The sequence below is a fragment of the Phyllopteryx taeniolatus genome, chromosome 7, assembly GCF_024500385.1.
Source record: "Phyllopteryx taeniolatus isolate TA_2022b chromosome 7, UOR_Ptae_1.2, whole genome shotgun sequence".
NCBI lineage: Eukaryota > Metazoa > Chordata > Actinopteri > Syngnathiformes > Syngnathidae > Phyllopteryx > Phyllopteryx taeniolatus.
The window spans coordinates 30,891,106-30,906,411 of NC_084508.1; the positions used below are offsets into that span (position 1 = coordinate 30,891,106).

At 44.0% G+C, this 15,306-nt stretch overlaps 1 protein-coding gene across 2 annotated transcripts in view; it reads left to right on the forward strand.

Moving 5' to 3' along the window:
* Nucleotides 1-1,801: 1,801 nt before the first annotated feature.
* Nucleotides 1,802-15,306, forward strand: part of LOC133480812 (phosphatase and actin regulator 1-like) — a 47,713-nt gene continuing 34,208 nt past the window's right edge. The window contains exons 1-2 of one of the 2 annotated variants that reach the window (XM_061779436.1): nucleotides 1,802-3,407; nucleotides 5,034-5,248. In XM_061779436.1, the coding sequence (XP_061635420.1) occupies nucleotides 5,140-5,248 (109 nt within the window). In that variant the 5' untranslated portion in view covers nucleotides 1,802-3,407; nucleotides 5,034-5,139. Of the gene's footprint in view, nucleotides 3,408-4,989; nucleotides 5,249-15,306 lie in introns of those variants that run through there. The other variant, XM_061779434.1, reaches the window with a different exon arrangement.

Sequence of the window (15,306 nt, forward strand, 5' to 3'; positions counted from 1 at the left end):
ACATTAATTTACAACCCTGTTATTTGCAACCGGGTTGCTGCAAATAGACGAACACTAAAATTAAGCTAGTATTCAAATGACATTTAAGTTTCTTTAATTGCAAACTGCTATGTTTCAGAGCTGAAGGTGAGGATATTCTTTCCAAAGTGCATTAATATAAAGTTAATTAATGTCTTTTAAGGGAGATTAAACAATTGTTATTGGTTTATATCAGGTAGCATTAAAAAGGTATGTGTTGTATTGAATCATTTCCAGTATACTACAAAGATCACTATGGCAACCTGCACTGCAGCCAAATGGTTTCAGACGTCTGACCAAAGAAGGAATCTTCTCTGGATCTGTAGGATAAGACTAGTTTGCCATGTGTATGCATGATCCATTTTCTGTACCGCTTATCCTCACGAGGGAACCTATCCCAGCTATCTTCGGGCTAGAGGCGGGGTATACCATGAACTGGTCGCCAGCCAATCGCAGGGCACATATAAACAAACAACTATTCGCACTCACATTCACACCTATGGGCAATTTAGAGTCTTCAATTAACCTACCATGCATGTTTTGGGGATGTGGGAGGAAACCGGAGTACCCGGAGAAAACCCAGGTACGGGGAGAACATGCAAACTCCACACAGGCAGGGCCGGAATTTGAACCCAGGTCCTTAGAACTGTGAGGTAGATGTGTATATATATATATCTATATATATATATATATATATATATATATATATATATATATATATATATATATATATATATATATATATATATATATATATATATATATATATATATATAGATATATATATATATATAAATATACAACCCCAATTCCAATGAAGTTGGGACGTTGTGTTAAACATAAATAAAACCAGGGCTGTGTTAATGCCAATTGCATTGGTAAGTTACACATCTGTGAAGGCACCATTAATGCTGAAAAGTACATACAGGTTTTGGAGAAACATATGCTGCCATCTAAGCAACGTCTTTTTCATGGACGCCCGTGCTTATTTCAGCAAGACAATGCCAAACCACATTATACACGAGTTACTTCAACAATTAGTGTCCTCAGTTCCCAAACGTTTATTGAATGTTGTTCAAAGAAAAGGTGATGTAACACAGTGGTAAACATGACCCTGTCCCAGCTTTTTTGGAACGTGTTGCAGCCATAAAATTCTAAGTTAATGATTATTTCCTAAAAACAATAAAGTTTATCAGTTTGAACATTAAATATCTTGTCTTTGTAATGTAAATATAGGTTGAACATGATTTGCAAATCATTGTATTCTGATTTATATCTATGTTTAACACAACGTTAACAATGTTTTTTGTTGTTGTTTTGTTTCTGATGCATTTGTCACATATGGGGAGTAGCTGGACCCAAGACCAGGCGGAGGCAGATGTAAAATGATGAACAGTTTATTGAGAATATAAAATAAAAAATTTAAATTCGAGATAGGGCATCTGGTTTGCTGTTTCGGGATCCAGGACGGAAGGAGAGCCTGAAATTAAACCTTCTCAAGAAGAGGGCCCAGCAGGCTTGTCGAGGGTTGCGGCGTTTGATGGTATGGAGGTAGGAGAGATTCTTGTGGTCAGTCCAAATGATAAATGGAACTTCAGTTCCCTCCAGCGAGTGCCTCCACTCTTCCAAGGCCCATACAATGGCCAGCAGCTCTTGGTTGCCGACGTTGTAGTTCCTCTCGGGAGGGGAGAGGCGACAGGGAAAAAAAGGATGTGATGAGTATGTGATCCAGGTAAACAAAAACGAACCGGTTTAACATGTCACGGAGAACGTCATTAATGAAGGCTTGGAAGACTGCAGGGGCGTTGGTTAATCCGAATGGTAAGCACTCAAAGTGTCCGAGAGGGGTATTGAAAGCAGTCTTCTATTCATCCCCCTCTCGGATACGGATGAGGTGGTAGGCGTTTCGTAGGTCCAACTTGGTGAATATTTGGGCATCACAGAGGAGTTCAAATGTCGGGTCAATGAGGGGTAGTGGTGATTTGTCTTTAATGGTGATGTCATTAAGTTCACGGTAGTCGATACAGGAGCGGAGAGTGGTGTCTTTCTTTTCAACAAAAAACCCAGGCCCTACTGGAGATGAGGACGCTCGAATGATTCCGGAAGCCAGTGAGTCATGGATATAGTCCTCCATTGCCTTTTTCTCAGGTCGGGAAAGGTTGAAAAGACAGCTTGAAGGAAGAGGTGCCCCCGGCAGCAGATTTATGGCGCAGTCATGGGGGCGGGGGTACAGAAATAGCCAGGTATTTACTGAAAACAGGGGAGAGGTCATGATATTCTTCAGGAACTTGGGAGAGGTCAACGGGCGTGGCAGATGGTGGTGTGTTTCCAGATGGCTGTATTGCAGAATGCAGCCAGTGTGAGTGGCAGTGAGGGATCCATCCTGTTCTAGCTAAACATGTCCAGTCTATGGCAGGGTTATGAAGTTTAAGCCAGGGAATACCGAGGACTAATGGGGTCTCAGGAGAAGGAATAACAAAAAGAGAAATGTCCTCACGGTCATTTCCAGAGATAAACAGAGTGAATGGCACTGTTTGGTGGTTGACAGGGGATATAACTCGGCCATCCAGGGCTTTGACTTTTTTGGAAGAAGGAAGTGGTTGGAGAGGGATTTGAAGCTGGTGAATTATGGCTTCATGAATGAAACTGTCATCGGCACCGGAATCGATAAGTGCAGTGATGGGTGTGTCATGACCCGAAATTATAATGCAAGCGGGAATGGTCATGCGGGAGGGAGAGCTAGCTCACCACGATGCTCTCCGGACGCGGTGAGCCTGGTCTTCTGGTCGGAGGGGGCACGAGGAAATTAAGTAACCGGATTGAGCACAGTAGATACACAGCCGCTGGATGACACGACGCTGATGCTCCTGTGGATCTAACAGTGTTTGGGCAATTTGCATAGGCTCTTTGGTGGCTACGGGGAATGACGGAAGTGCGGAAGACGGTGCGGGAGGCGGGTGATAAGCTGACGGCGTGGTGCTCGGTGTGGGAGGGTTTTTGCGCAAGCGAACCCCCCTCTCTTGTGTTCGCTCTCGCAGTCTGTTATCGAGACAGATGGAAAGGCCGAAGAGATCCTCGAGAGAGGAGGGCTCGTCCCGGACCACTAGCTCATCCTTGAGCTGATCAGAAAGGCCATTAGAAAAAATCCCCCTAAGTGCCACTTCATGCCACCCACATTCACCCGGCAATATCCGGAACGCAATAGAATATTCCGCTGCTGATTTAGCGCCCTCCGTGAGCATGAGGAGACGACATGTGGGTTCTTTGCCCTGAACAGCGTGATAGAACACTTTGCGGCGTTCGTTGGAAAAGGAATCGAATGAGTGGAGTACCGGGGAGGAGCTTTGCCATCAGGAAGTGAACCATTTTGCTGCTTTGCCACGGAGGAGGTTAGTGACATAAGCTACTTTGGATTTGTCGGTGGGATAACTGTATGGTTGAAGGCTGAAAACGAGGGAGCAATTGAGTAAAAACTGGCTACATGCACCCAGGTACCCGGAGTAGGGCTTGGGCGGCGGGATATGAGGTTCTTTGTACGGGAGGCAGGGTGGATCTGAGGCTGCGGGCTCGGAAGGCGTACTTACAGGTGGAAGTTTGGATAGCATCGTCGAGTAAAGGAGGGATACTTGTTGTGTGGGGGAGTGTAGAGATTCCATGAGTTCTTGGAGAGTCTTTTCTTGTCTTCCTATGTGGGCTCCTTGGAGAGAGTGCGTTCATCAGTGCCTCCGAAGTTGCTGGGTCCATAATGGCCAAAGTATTCTGTCATGTATGGGGAGTAGCTGGACCCAAGAGCAGACGGAGGCAGATGTAAAATGATGAACAGTTTATTGAGGAAAGGTAATGGAGGTGGTCCTGGGTGCATTGGCAAACGGTGGCGTGGACAGGCGGCTGGCTTAGTGGCAGGAGTGACGTGGATCAGCAACACGGGAAAACTGAGAATGAGGAAACACCCGAGTCAAAAAAGGGAACAAAGAATAGTGTGGTTTACTTGGAGGTAAATGGGCCGTGGTACCGCTGGAAGTAACTGCAATATTTGGGGAGGATTTCCTGGAACAGGCATGCTTATATACTGGTGGTGATGAGGCTGATTGGAGACAGGTGCTAAAAACAGAGAGGGGATGGGGGAGAGAGAGAGGACTCAAAGCGCCCTCCAGGCTCCTATAATGGAACTGCAGGACAGTATATGACAGCATTCTTCAAGCGTTGGGCGATCCCGAGGCTTACGTCGTATTCTGTGTCCCAGGTCAGCTGTACCTAACATGCGATAAGTCATTTTCCAACAAGATTGCACCGCAGCACCTTATTCGCAATGAGGTTAGCTCATTCCTGGATGAGCAGTTCCAGGATCGGTGGATCGGTCGTCGTGATCCTGTGGAATGGGCTCCCCGTCCACCTGATCTCACACCATGAGATTTTTTCCTTTTTTTTTTTTCTTGCGGGGTTGTATCAAGTCTAAAGTTTATGGAAGAGGCCTCGGGATCTCCCAACACACGAAGAACGCATCATAAACCCATGTTGTTAGATGTTGCCCAGGCATCCGTGAAATGGTGGCCTAATAAATACGAAAAAGGCAATGCACACGGTGAGGTGTACCACTGATTTATGGATGAACATTCCAAATCAAAGTGTTGACTCTTGAAAAATCCTGTATTTGAATGTTGGTCATTATGGTGATACTTGCAAGTATTTTTTGAGGTGGTACTCAGTGTCAAGCGTTTGACAACCACTGATCGACTGTATATGATCATTACCATAGACAGAAAAGAAGAGACTTTATTATTGTACTTTATTTGAGAAAATTCAGGTATTTTCATCACCTCAAATTTGGTGTCTTCAACTTTAAAATTCCATCTTCTATAATAATATGTTATTATTATATAGTTATAATATAAATATTAAATAATATCGTTTCCACTGAAGCTGAAGCTCACTCTCCCTTTGCAGGGAAATAGCAGAGCCTCCGACTGACTATTGTCCCCCCTCCTCCACGCCACCACCACCCTTACTTACAATAGCCCGCCCACTCCTGCACTGTCTGCCCGGGCGAGTGCACGAGAGGCTGCGGCGCCGAGTCTCGTCACGCCGGTCGCCTGTGGACGTTGCCCGGCTGGCAGGCCGGCCATGGCGGCGGCCCCGGAGCAGGAGGACCGCAGACCGATCCGGAGGGTCCGTTCCAAGAGTGACACACCTTACATCAATGAAGCGAGGCTCTCTTTGCACCTGGAGACAGGTAAGGCAGCCGGGCATCGACAATGATTTGCCCACTTCCTCATCCAAGTCTAATATGGTTTTACACTTGCAGCCTCTTGGGGACACCATACAGTAAAGCGCGTCCCCGTCGCTTCATCGTTAATGACAGCCCCGAGACATCAGCATGACTCTGGGGTTTCATGATGCAGGTCTGGCGGTACCCATGATGCACAGCTGCACGTTGGAGGATACTAACCTCACAGTGACTCATGCACTGTGAGACGAGCGAGGGAGAATTACCCAAATATGTGGGGTTTTAATTTCAAATGGACAATTCGTGGAGAGCAAATCGCCATTAGGGTAATTATGTAAAGAACAACAATGGACGAATCATGTTCAACCAGACTAGAAAGTGAAGCTTCATTGTCGTGAAATGCAATGTGAACTGATGTCGTTTTCATCTCGGCAGTGGGAGAAAGGTGCATAAGAAGAGATGTCAAATGCTGCTCGTTTCATGCTGCGCTTCTTGCAGTGCAGTTTCCTTTGTTGCTATGTTCACGATGATACTCAAACAAAGGCGGTACTGCTCAAACATTGCTTTTCTATATGCATACGGGAAAGGAGCTCTTCCTCCCCTTCAGCCACGCCGCAATCATCATCGTCATCGTTGACGGCTTCTTTACTAACGCGTCAATGCAAAACTGTTTATTGTGCCTTGGTGCTGAAAAGGAATGATACCAAACGCTTCTACTCTGGATCGCTTTTCGTGATAATAATGATAGTTTCCTTTTTCTTTTTTTTCTTTTCCACTTACGACACTGCATCCGAGTTGCACTGAACCCTCTCCCCAGAAAAAAACAAAATATTTTTGTATTTTTTTAAATGAGACAATCTCAATCACATGGCGTGCATAGAGTATAGAATACACTGACTAGACACCACCTTTTCTTCTATTAACATTTACGCAACAATGTATCTGCCATAGGTTTACATAGTGTACTGTTGTTGTCTTTAGAATACAATATTGGAAAAGGGTAATGTGCTAATCATTTTCAAACTGTAATCTAGTAGATTTACAGTCCTCAACCATTTTCCTCACCAGTCAATACTAAACACAGTACCACCTCCTTCCAGTAGGTGATGCTTTATTTTAGTTTGTTTCAAACATGGTTGAAGGAGGGGAGCTTGAAAGCGATGCCCCTGACTGTTAGCTGAAACAGAGCACAGGCATGCTGCAGCTGCATGATTCTGCAGAAGACATATTTCCCGTTCATCTGCCTTGGCCCTTCTTCCAAATTGCGATGGTCCGATAATAATTGGTTTTTGTCACCAATCGAGCCATCTCCACATCTACTCCCTGGGTTCACATCTATTTACTATCTCAGTGTAGATAATTATGTTTTGCAAAAACACACCCCAGTTTTCATACAAATTTGATGTGTACAATTGTTTTGTGCTTTCCAAATAGCCATGGGCTTACTAATGTGTGTGCATGCAAATTTGTCTTGTGAACCAGTGTGTGAGGGAGGAAACGTGGATGTCAGCCTTAGGTTTAGTAAACAAGAGTTTGGCAAAACAGCTTTGGCCTGATGGGCTTTTACTTGTATAGCACGTTTCGACCTTCAAGGTACTCAAAGCGTAGATAATGCAGCTTGCTCAAGGACACTTCGACATGGTCACAGCCACTCTACCACTTGAGCCATGTTGCCCCAAATGGGTTATTTTGGGCTCAGTCATGCCCCATTCACGTTGAGATTATTTAATATTGTCCAGCATTCTTTCAAGGGTTGTGTTGTCACTTTAATACTTTACACTCTTGTTGTGATATGTTAGGAAGAACTTACGTATATTACCGCCCTAGGCGAAGTGATATGCATGCATAGGGATACATGCTTGGCTTTGTACTTTGTCCAAAGCCCGACACATGGAAGTAAAGTTACGTGAACAGTCTCTGAAGTCTCGTCATTGACTCCCAAATAACACAACATCGCTAGCCACATCATTACGTACGCTTGCACAATCTAATGAGGATGCTGACAAGAATTTTACTGTATGTTGGTTTTACAAAAGATAATATCATTTTTGGAAGGTATATATGGAACTATGTGTTTATTACTATGGTTGTAGTTTGCAGTGGTATAGAACTACACAACTCCACAGCAAAATATCAGAAACCACTCAAATATGATGCAGTGCAGTTCTAAACCACATCAATCAACAATAATCAGCATTTTGTTACATCAATATTTCACTGGCTGTGTTCATCTTAATTTGGCATTATTATGTTTCTAGAGGGAGAAATTTGATAAAGCTCTTGTATTGGATCACATTATATTTTACAAGTTGGGGACACATACTGTATTAAAATATAACATTATACGGATTTGAAGCAACCAGGGAGGAAAACACAAATGCAAAGAGCTTTTCACAGTCAAGACAAGTGATGGGAATACTTTGAGCAGATTCACATGTATAGTATAAGTGATGATTTCTGGTGAGCAGTTACAGTATTTGTGCCTGGTCCATAATTTGTCTGTGATCCACCTTGAAAGGCTAAAATCAGCTCACTTTTTGGCCAGTTGATGGGGCCAAGCAGTGCAGTGCTTCTGGGATCTTGGAGGTGCTACTCAAATTTAGCAGTTGAATCCCAGTTGAATGACTAAAGAACTTGTGGGATCCTGCAGAAGGTACTGGACCCCAGTCAATGCTGTACAATTTGGTGGCACAATCTCTAACTTCAGACATCCATCCATTTTCAACACCGCCTGGCACATCCTGGTTAGGGTCGCGGGGCGCTGGAGCCTATCCCAGCTCACTTTAGGTGAAAGGCAGACGACACCCTGAACTGGTCGCTAGTCAGTCGCAGGGCACATATAGACACAGACAACAACCATTCACACTCACATTCACACTGTCACTGAGTGGGAACTGAACCCACGCTGCCTGCACCGAAGTCAGCTGAGTGGACCACTACACCATCAGTGACTTAGCTCTAACGTCCTCCCAGTAAATTTAGATGGATGTCAAGGAAACGTTCACCTTCACTTTTCCATACCTGTATTGAGTCGGTTTGTTGGGTCACACTGTGAGGTCTACAACTGAAATGGGTGCATCCGTTCATGAAGAGATTTATTACCGATCCTGACATTGGGATTTAATTGCAAAACATCATCTTCTTATTGAATATGATATGGCGACAGATAATGTTATGAGATATGATAATTACAAGCAATGCTATTCAAACTTGGTCCAGACCATAACCTGGATAATACACCTCCTTCCGTATACATAATTATGAACAGAGGCCACATAAATCCATCCAGAGACACAGGCATTGGCATACTCTCACTGAAGCAGAGAGGACTTACTCAGAGATCTAAACAAAAGACTGACCAAAAGCAGAAGGGGTGGGGGTGCAAAGTTCAGGGTGATGAAGGTAGAAAAGACTTGGCTCGAGAATATGGTGACAGTCTATCTGACATCTACATAAATCAATACTGCTGTTTCTCTACAGACAATTAAAAACATTAAAGAGGCCTTGGACAGATTTAAAAAAACATTCAACCATCAGTTGTCCTCTGCTGGGATGTGTGTTCTTCTATTCAGCTCACAAGTTAGCCAATGCGCTGAGGGACAAAACTTGAGCCAAGTAAAGCCTGTAGGACCCAAGTTGACCCACAAGAAAATAGCAAAGCAAAAGCAAAGCAAATTCATTTATATAGCGCATTTCATACACAAGGTAACTCAATGTGCTTTACACGATTTAAAGCATTTAAAAACAAAGGGAAAAAAACAGCTTATAAACATAAAACAAAGAGGAAAAAAAATAAAAATACAATAAAAACAGCGTACAGTGCAAGAGTTTTAAACCTGGACTTAAAAACATGCACACTTGGGGCTGACGTCACTTCTGTTGGCAATTTATTCCATTTGTGTGCAGCATAATAGATAAATGCAGCTTCACCATGTTTGCTTTGGACTCTGTGCTCCACTACTTGACCAGAGTCTGTCGATCTCAGAGCCCGACTGGGTTTATATTCCATTACCATTTATTTCATGTATTCAGGACCTAAACCGTTTAGTGATTTATAGACCAGTAGCGGAACTTTAAAATATATTCTAAAGCTTTCTGGAAGCCAGTGTAAACACTTTTGAATTTGATTAATATGCTCTGGCCTCTTTGTTCTGGTCAAAACCCGAGCTGGATCATTTTGAATGAGCTGCAGCTGTTTCATGCTCTTTTTGGGGAGTCCAGTCAGAAGACCATTACAATAGTCAAGTCTACTTGAGATAAAAGCATGGATGAGCTTCTCCTGCTCCGTTTGACACATGCAAGCCTTCACTCTGGATATGTTCTTCAAATGGTAGAAGGGAGTTTTAGTAATTGATTTGATATGACTGACAGGTCGGAATCGATCAGAACACCAAGGTTTCGTACTTGGTCTTTGGTTTTGCAAGAGCGTGACTCCAGGTATTTACTAACAGCAATCATCTTTTCTTTATTGCCAAAAACAATTATCTCAGTTTTGTTGTGGTTTAATTGAAGAAGATTTTGGCTGATCCAGTTATTTATCTGTTTTAGACAGTGACACAACATTTCAATTGAACTGCAGTCATCTGGCGACACTGCTAGATATAACTGTGTGTTTTATGCATAGCTATGATAGTTCTGAAGAATTTGACCCAAGGGTAGGATATACATGCTGAACAGGAGGGGTCCAAGAACTGACCTTTGAGGGACCCCATAGGTCATTCCTATTCGATGAGATTGAACACTTCCAATGGTTAAAAAATAACTCCTTTCCTCCAGGTAGGACCTGAACCATTTAAGGACTGTTCCATTTAGTCCTACCCACGTTTCCAACCTGTTTAGCAGTATATTATGAGCTACCGTATCAAAAGCCGCACTGAGATCCAACAAGACCAGAATCGACACCTTTCCCGAGTCAGTATTCAACCTTATATCATTTAGCACTTTGATAAGAGCAGATTATGTACTGTGATCAGTTCAGAAACCTCATAGAAATTTGTCAAAAAGTCAATTTAAGTTCAAGAAATTGCTGAGTTGATTAAAAATAACTTTCTCAACAATCTTGGCTACGAAAGGGAGATTTGAGCTGGGTCTATAGCCTGCTAACTTGGAAGCGTACAGCGTTCTATTTTTTAGCAGAGGCTTAATGGCAGCTACTTTAAGAGCTTTAGGAAACTCGCCTGACTGAAGTGAGCAATTGGTTATTTGCTGCAAATCAGCTGGCACAGACTTCGCAATAGCTTTGAAAAAGTCAGATAGTATTGAGTCAAGACAGTTCGTTGATGGTTTCAGCTGCTGAACCATTTTCTCTACAGTTTTTTGGTCAACTGCATCAAATTCTGAGTTTTTCCTGGGTGGCTTCAGATGTAGTATCATTTTATCATTTTGCTGATTTGTGCTAATATTTTACATGATGGATTGTATTTTATCACTAAAATAACAACCAAATTCATTGCATTCATCTGCTGTTAAGAGTTCTGGAGCTATCTGATTTGGGGGCTTGTGAACAAGTCAACCACAGCAAACAGAATGTGGTGTGTATTGTTGAAGTTCTTATTGATGATTTCAGAAAATTGTTGCTGTCTCGCCCTGACTAACTCTTTGTTAAAGTTACAAAGACTGTCTGTAGACGTCATAGTCAATTTGGAGTTTAGTTTTTCTTCACTTATGTTCTGCTTTCCTACACTTTGATTTAGAGGTCTTTACCATCATTGTGCTCTTCCACGGTGTTCTAGGTCACCTCAAGTATGTCTTAGTTTTCATAGGAGCGACAGCATTCATGACATTTGAGATTTCACAGGTGAAATTATTCAAAAGTTCATCAACTGTCTCAGGATTCACAGTTTGTGGCACAGCAATGGTCTCCATAAACGTAGTGGTGGTACTCTCATTTATGTACCTTTTCTTAATAGACAGAGGTTGTCTGAACCTTTGGAAGAATTTGTAATTCAAAGAATACACAAAAATGGTCGGAAATAGCCATATCCTGATTGTCAATTGATAGAATTTCAACAACATTAGAGATGACCAGGTCTAAGATGTGACCTTGAGTGTGAGTTGGACTCTTAATATGTTGTGAGAGGTCAAATGTGTCTAGTATAGCAGAGAGTTCTTGAGATTTTTTTCCCCCCATGTTATTGTCAACATGAATGTTAAAGTCTCCCGTTATGACAAAATAGTTGTAGTCAGTACAAATAACAGAGCAGTTCTGAAAAATCAATCAATCAATCAATCAATCATTTTCAACACCGCTTATCCTGGATTGGGTTGCGGGCCGCTGGAGCCTATCCCAGCTGTCTTCGGGCGAAAGGCGGACTACACCCTGAACTGGTCGCCAGTCAGTCACAGGGTACATATAGACATGGACAACCATTCACACTCACATTCACACCGTCACTGAGTGGGAACTGAACCCACGCTGCCCGCACCAAAGTCAGGCGAGTGTACCACAACACCATCAGTGACCCGAGTTCTGAAAAATCCTCGATAAATTTTCTATCGTATCTTGGAGGCCTATAAATTATTAAAACAATAACCTTTGGGTCACCTTTAAATAAAAAACAGGTATTCAAAAGAGCTAAAATCACCCAGTATAATTTCTTTACACTGAAGTAATGACTTAAAAATAACAGCAATACCACCGCCTTTTCCCCCTATTCGACACTTGTTCATAAAATAAAAATTTGGTGGTGTTGCCTCATTTAAAATGGTATAAGAGCTACTTTCTCTTAACCGAAGAACCCCCACAGGACCCCCCGGGGGGCACGGCGGTTGAACGCCTTCTCCAAGTCCACAAAACACATGTAGACTGGTTGGGCGAACTCCCATGCACCCTCAAGGACCCTGCTAAGGGTGTAGAGCTGGTCCACTGTTCCACGGCCAGGACGAAAACCACACTGCTCCTCTTGAATCTGAGATTCAACTTCCCGACGGTCCCTCCTCTCCAGCATCCCTGAATAGACCTTACCAGGGAGGCTGAGGAGTGTGATCCCCCTGGAGTTGGAACACACCCTACGGTCCCCCTTCTTAAAAACAGGGACCACCACCCTAGTCTGCCAATCCAGAGGCACTGTCCCCAATGTCCACGCGATGTTGCAGAGGCGTGTTAACCAGGACAGCCCTACAACATCCAGAGCCTTGAGGAACTCCGGGCGAATCTCATCCACCCCCTGGGCCTTGCCACCGAGGAGCTTTTTAACATCCTCGGTGACCTCAACCCCAGAGATAGGGGAGCCCGCCTCAGAGAACCCAGACTCTGCTTCCTCATGGGAAGGCGTGTCGGTGGAGTTGAGGAGGTCTTCTAAGTATTCTCACCACCGGCTCACAACGTCCCGAGTCGAGGTCAGCAGCGCCCCATCCCCACTATACACATTGTTGATGGTGCACTGCTTCCCCCTCCTGAGACGCCGGATGGTGGACCAGAATTTCCTCGAAGCCGTCCGGAAGTCTTTCTCCATGGCCTCACCGAACTCCTCCCATGCCCGAGTTTTTGCTTCAGCGACCACCAAAGCTGCATTCCGCTTGGCCAGCCAGTACGCATCAGCTGCCTCAGGAGTCCCACAGGCCAAAAAGGCCCGATAGGACTCCTTCTTCAGCTTGAAGGCATCCCTCACCGTTGGGTTTGGGGATTGCCGCCTCGACAGGCACCGACCACCTTACGACCACAGCTCCGGTCGGCCGCCTCAGCAATGGAGGCGCGGAACATTGTCCACTCGGACTCGATGTCTCCCGCCTTCCCCGGAACATGAGCAAAGTTCTGCCGGAGGTCGGAGTTGAAACTCCTTCTGACAGGGGATTCTGCCAGACGTTACCATCAGAGGAAGATGGGTGAAGAACAGAACCCAAGCTACTTGAGGTCCAGTGTGAAATATCCACAGTCAGTCATGATTTGGGGTGTAATGTCCAGTGCAGGTGTTGGTAAACTCTGCTTTCTTAAATCCAAGGTCAGTGCAAAAGACTACCAGAATGTTTGAGAGGACTTCATGTTTCCTTCTGCTGAGGATATGTATGGAAATGTAGATTTCATCTTCCAGCAGGACCTGGCCCCTGCCGTTACCGCCAGAGGCACCAAAACCTGGTTTCTTGGTTTGGTGCTTTACTGGCTCGCCAACTCGCCGGATCTAAACCCTATTGAGAATCTATGGGGTATTATCAAGAGGAAAATGAGGTGCACCAGACCCAATAACAAAAACGAACTGACAGCAAGCATCAAGGAAATCTGGGCTTCCATAACTCCCAGGCAACGCCACAGGCTGATTGCCTCAATGCCACGGCGCATCCAGGTAGTGATTCAAGCAAAGGGATTCCCAACCAAATAGATTAACATATCGTTTTGAAAGTACCATATTTTGATTGATTTAAAGTGACCCCAATTTATTTCTTTTTGTTCTAAGTAAATGGGGATTTCTTCACAGTATTCCATTTTTTTTGTATTCCTGATTTTGTGGGGTTTGGGAAGCCCAAATTACATAAAAAAAACAAGAAATACTTGAAATTGTTTAAATTGTGGGCCCTGAAGCTATAATCTATGAAAGTTTAACTTTTTTAAGAGAATTATGGAAATAAATACATTTTTCCACGATAAAATTTTTTTTTGGAAAGGGTCTGTATCACTCTCATTTGTGTTATTTTGTACACATAAAATATGAAGATATAATACATTACATAGAGAACAAAATAATTATAATAATTCATAAAATAATTCAATGTAGAAATAAAAAAGTATGGTTGTCGCAGAGAGCTGATTTTAGAATTTATTGAATTAGATGTACTATACAGTGGGTAAGGAAGGTATTCAGAACCCCTGAAATCTTTCACTCTTTGTTATACTGCAGTCATTTGCTAAAATCATTTAAGTTCATTTCTTTCCTCATTAATGTACACACAGCACCCCATATTGACAGAAAAAAAAATTGAATTGTTGAAATTGTTGCAGATTTATTCAAAAAGAAAACTGAAATATCACACAGCCATAAGTATTCAGACCGTTTGCTCAGTATTTCGTAGAAGAACCCTTTTGAGCTAATACAGCCATGAGTCTTTTTGGGAATGATGACGCAAGTTTTTCACACCTGGATTTGGGGATCGTCTGCCATTCCTCCTTGCAGATCCTCTCCAATTCTGTCAGGTTAGATGGTGAACGGGCCATTCAAGAACAGTCACTGAGTTGTTCTGAAGCCACTCCTTCGTTTTTTAGCAGTGTGCTTAGGATCATTGTCTTGTTGGAAGGTAAACCTTCGGCCCAGTCTGAGGTCCTGAGCACTATGGAGAAGATTTTCGTCCAGGATATCCCTGTACTTGGCTCCATTCATCTTTCCTTCGCTTGGAACCAGTCGTCCTGTCCCTGCAGCTGAAAAACAGCCACACAGCATGATGCTGCCACCACCATGCTTCACTGTTGGGACTATATTGGACAGGTGATGAGCAGTGCCTGGTTTTCTCCACATACACCGCTTAGAATTAAGGCCAAAAAGTCTCATCAGACCAGAGAATCTTATTTCTCACCATCTTGGAGTCCATGGAGTCCTAGAGGAAGATGGGTGAAGAACAGAACCCAAGCTACTTGAGGTCCAGTGTGAAATATCCACAGTCAGTCATGATTTGGGGTGTAATGTCCAGTGCAGGTGTTGGTAAACTCTGCTTTCTTAAATCCAAGGTCAGTGCTTCTAGGGTGAGAAGCTCGGTCATCCGGGAGGATCTCAGAGTAGAGCCGCTACTCCTCCGCATTGAGAGGAGCCAGATGAGGTGGCTGGGGCATCTGATTCGGATGCCTCCCGGACGCCTCCCTGGTGAGGTGTTCCGGGCATGTCCCACCGGGAGGAGACCCCGGGGACGACCCAGGACGCGCTGGAGAGACTACATCCTTCGGCTGGCCTGGGAACGCCTCGGGATCCCCCCGGAAGAGCTGGATGAAGTGGCTGGGGAGAGGGTAGTCTGGGCGTCCCTGCTGAAGCTACTGCCCCCGCGACCCGACCCGGATAAGCGGTAGAGAATGGATGGATGGATGGATCTTGGAGTCCTTTGGGTGTTTTTTGGCAAACTCCATGCAGGCTTTCATGTGTCTTGCA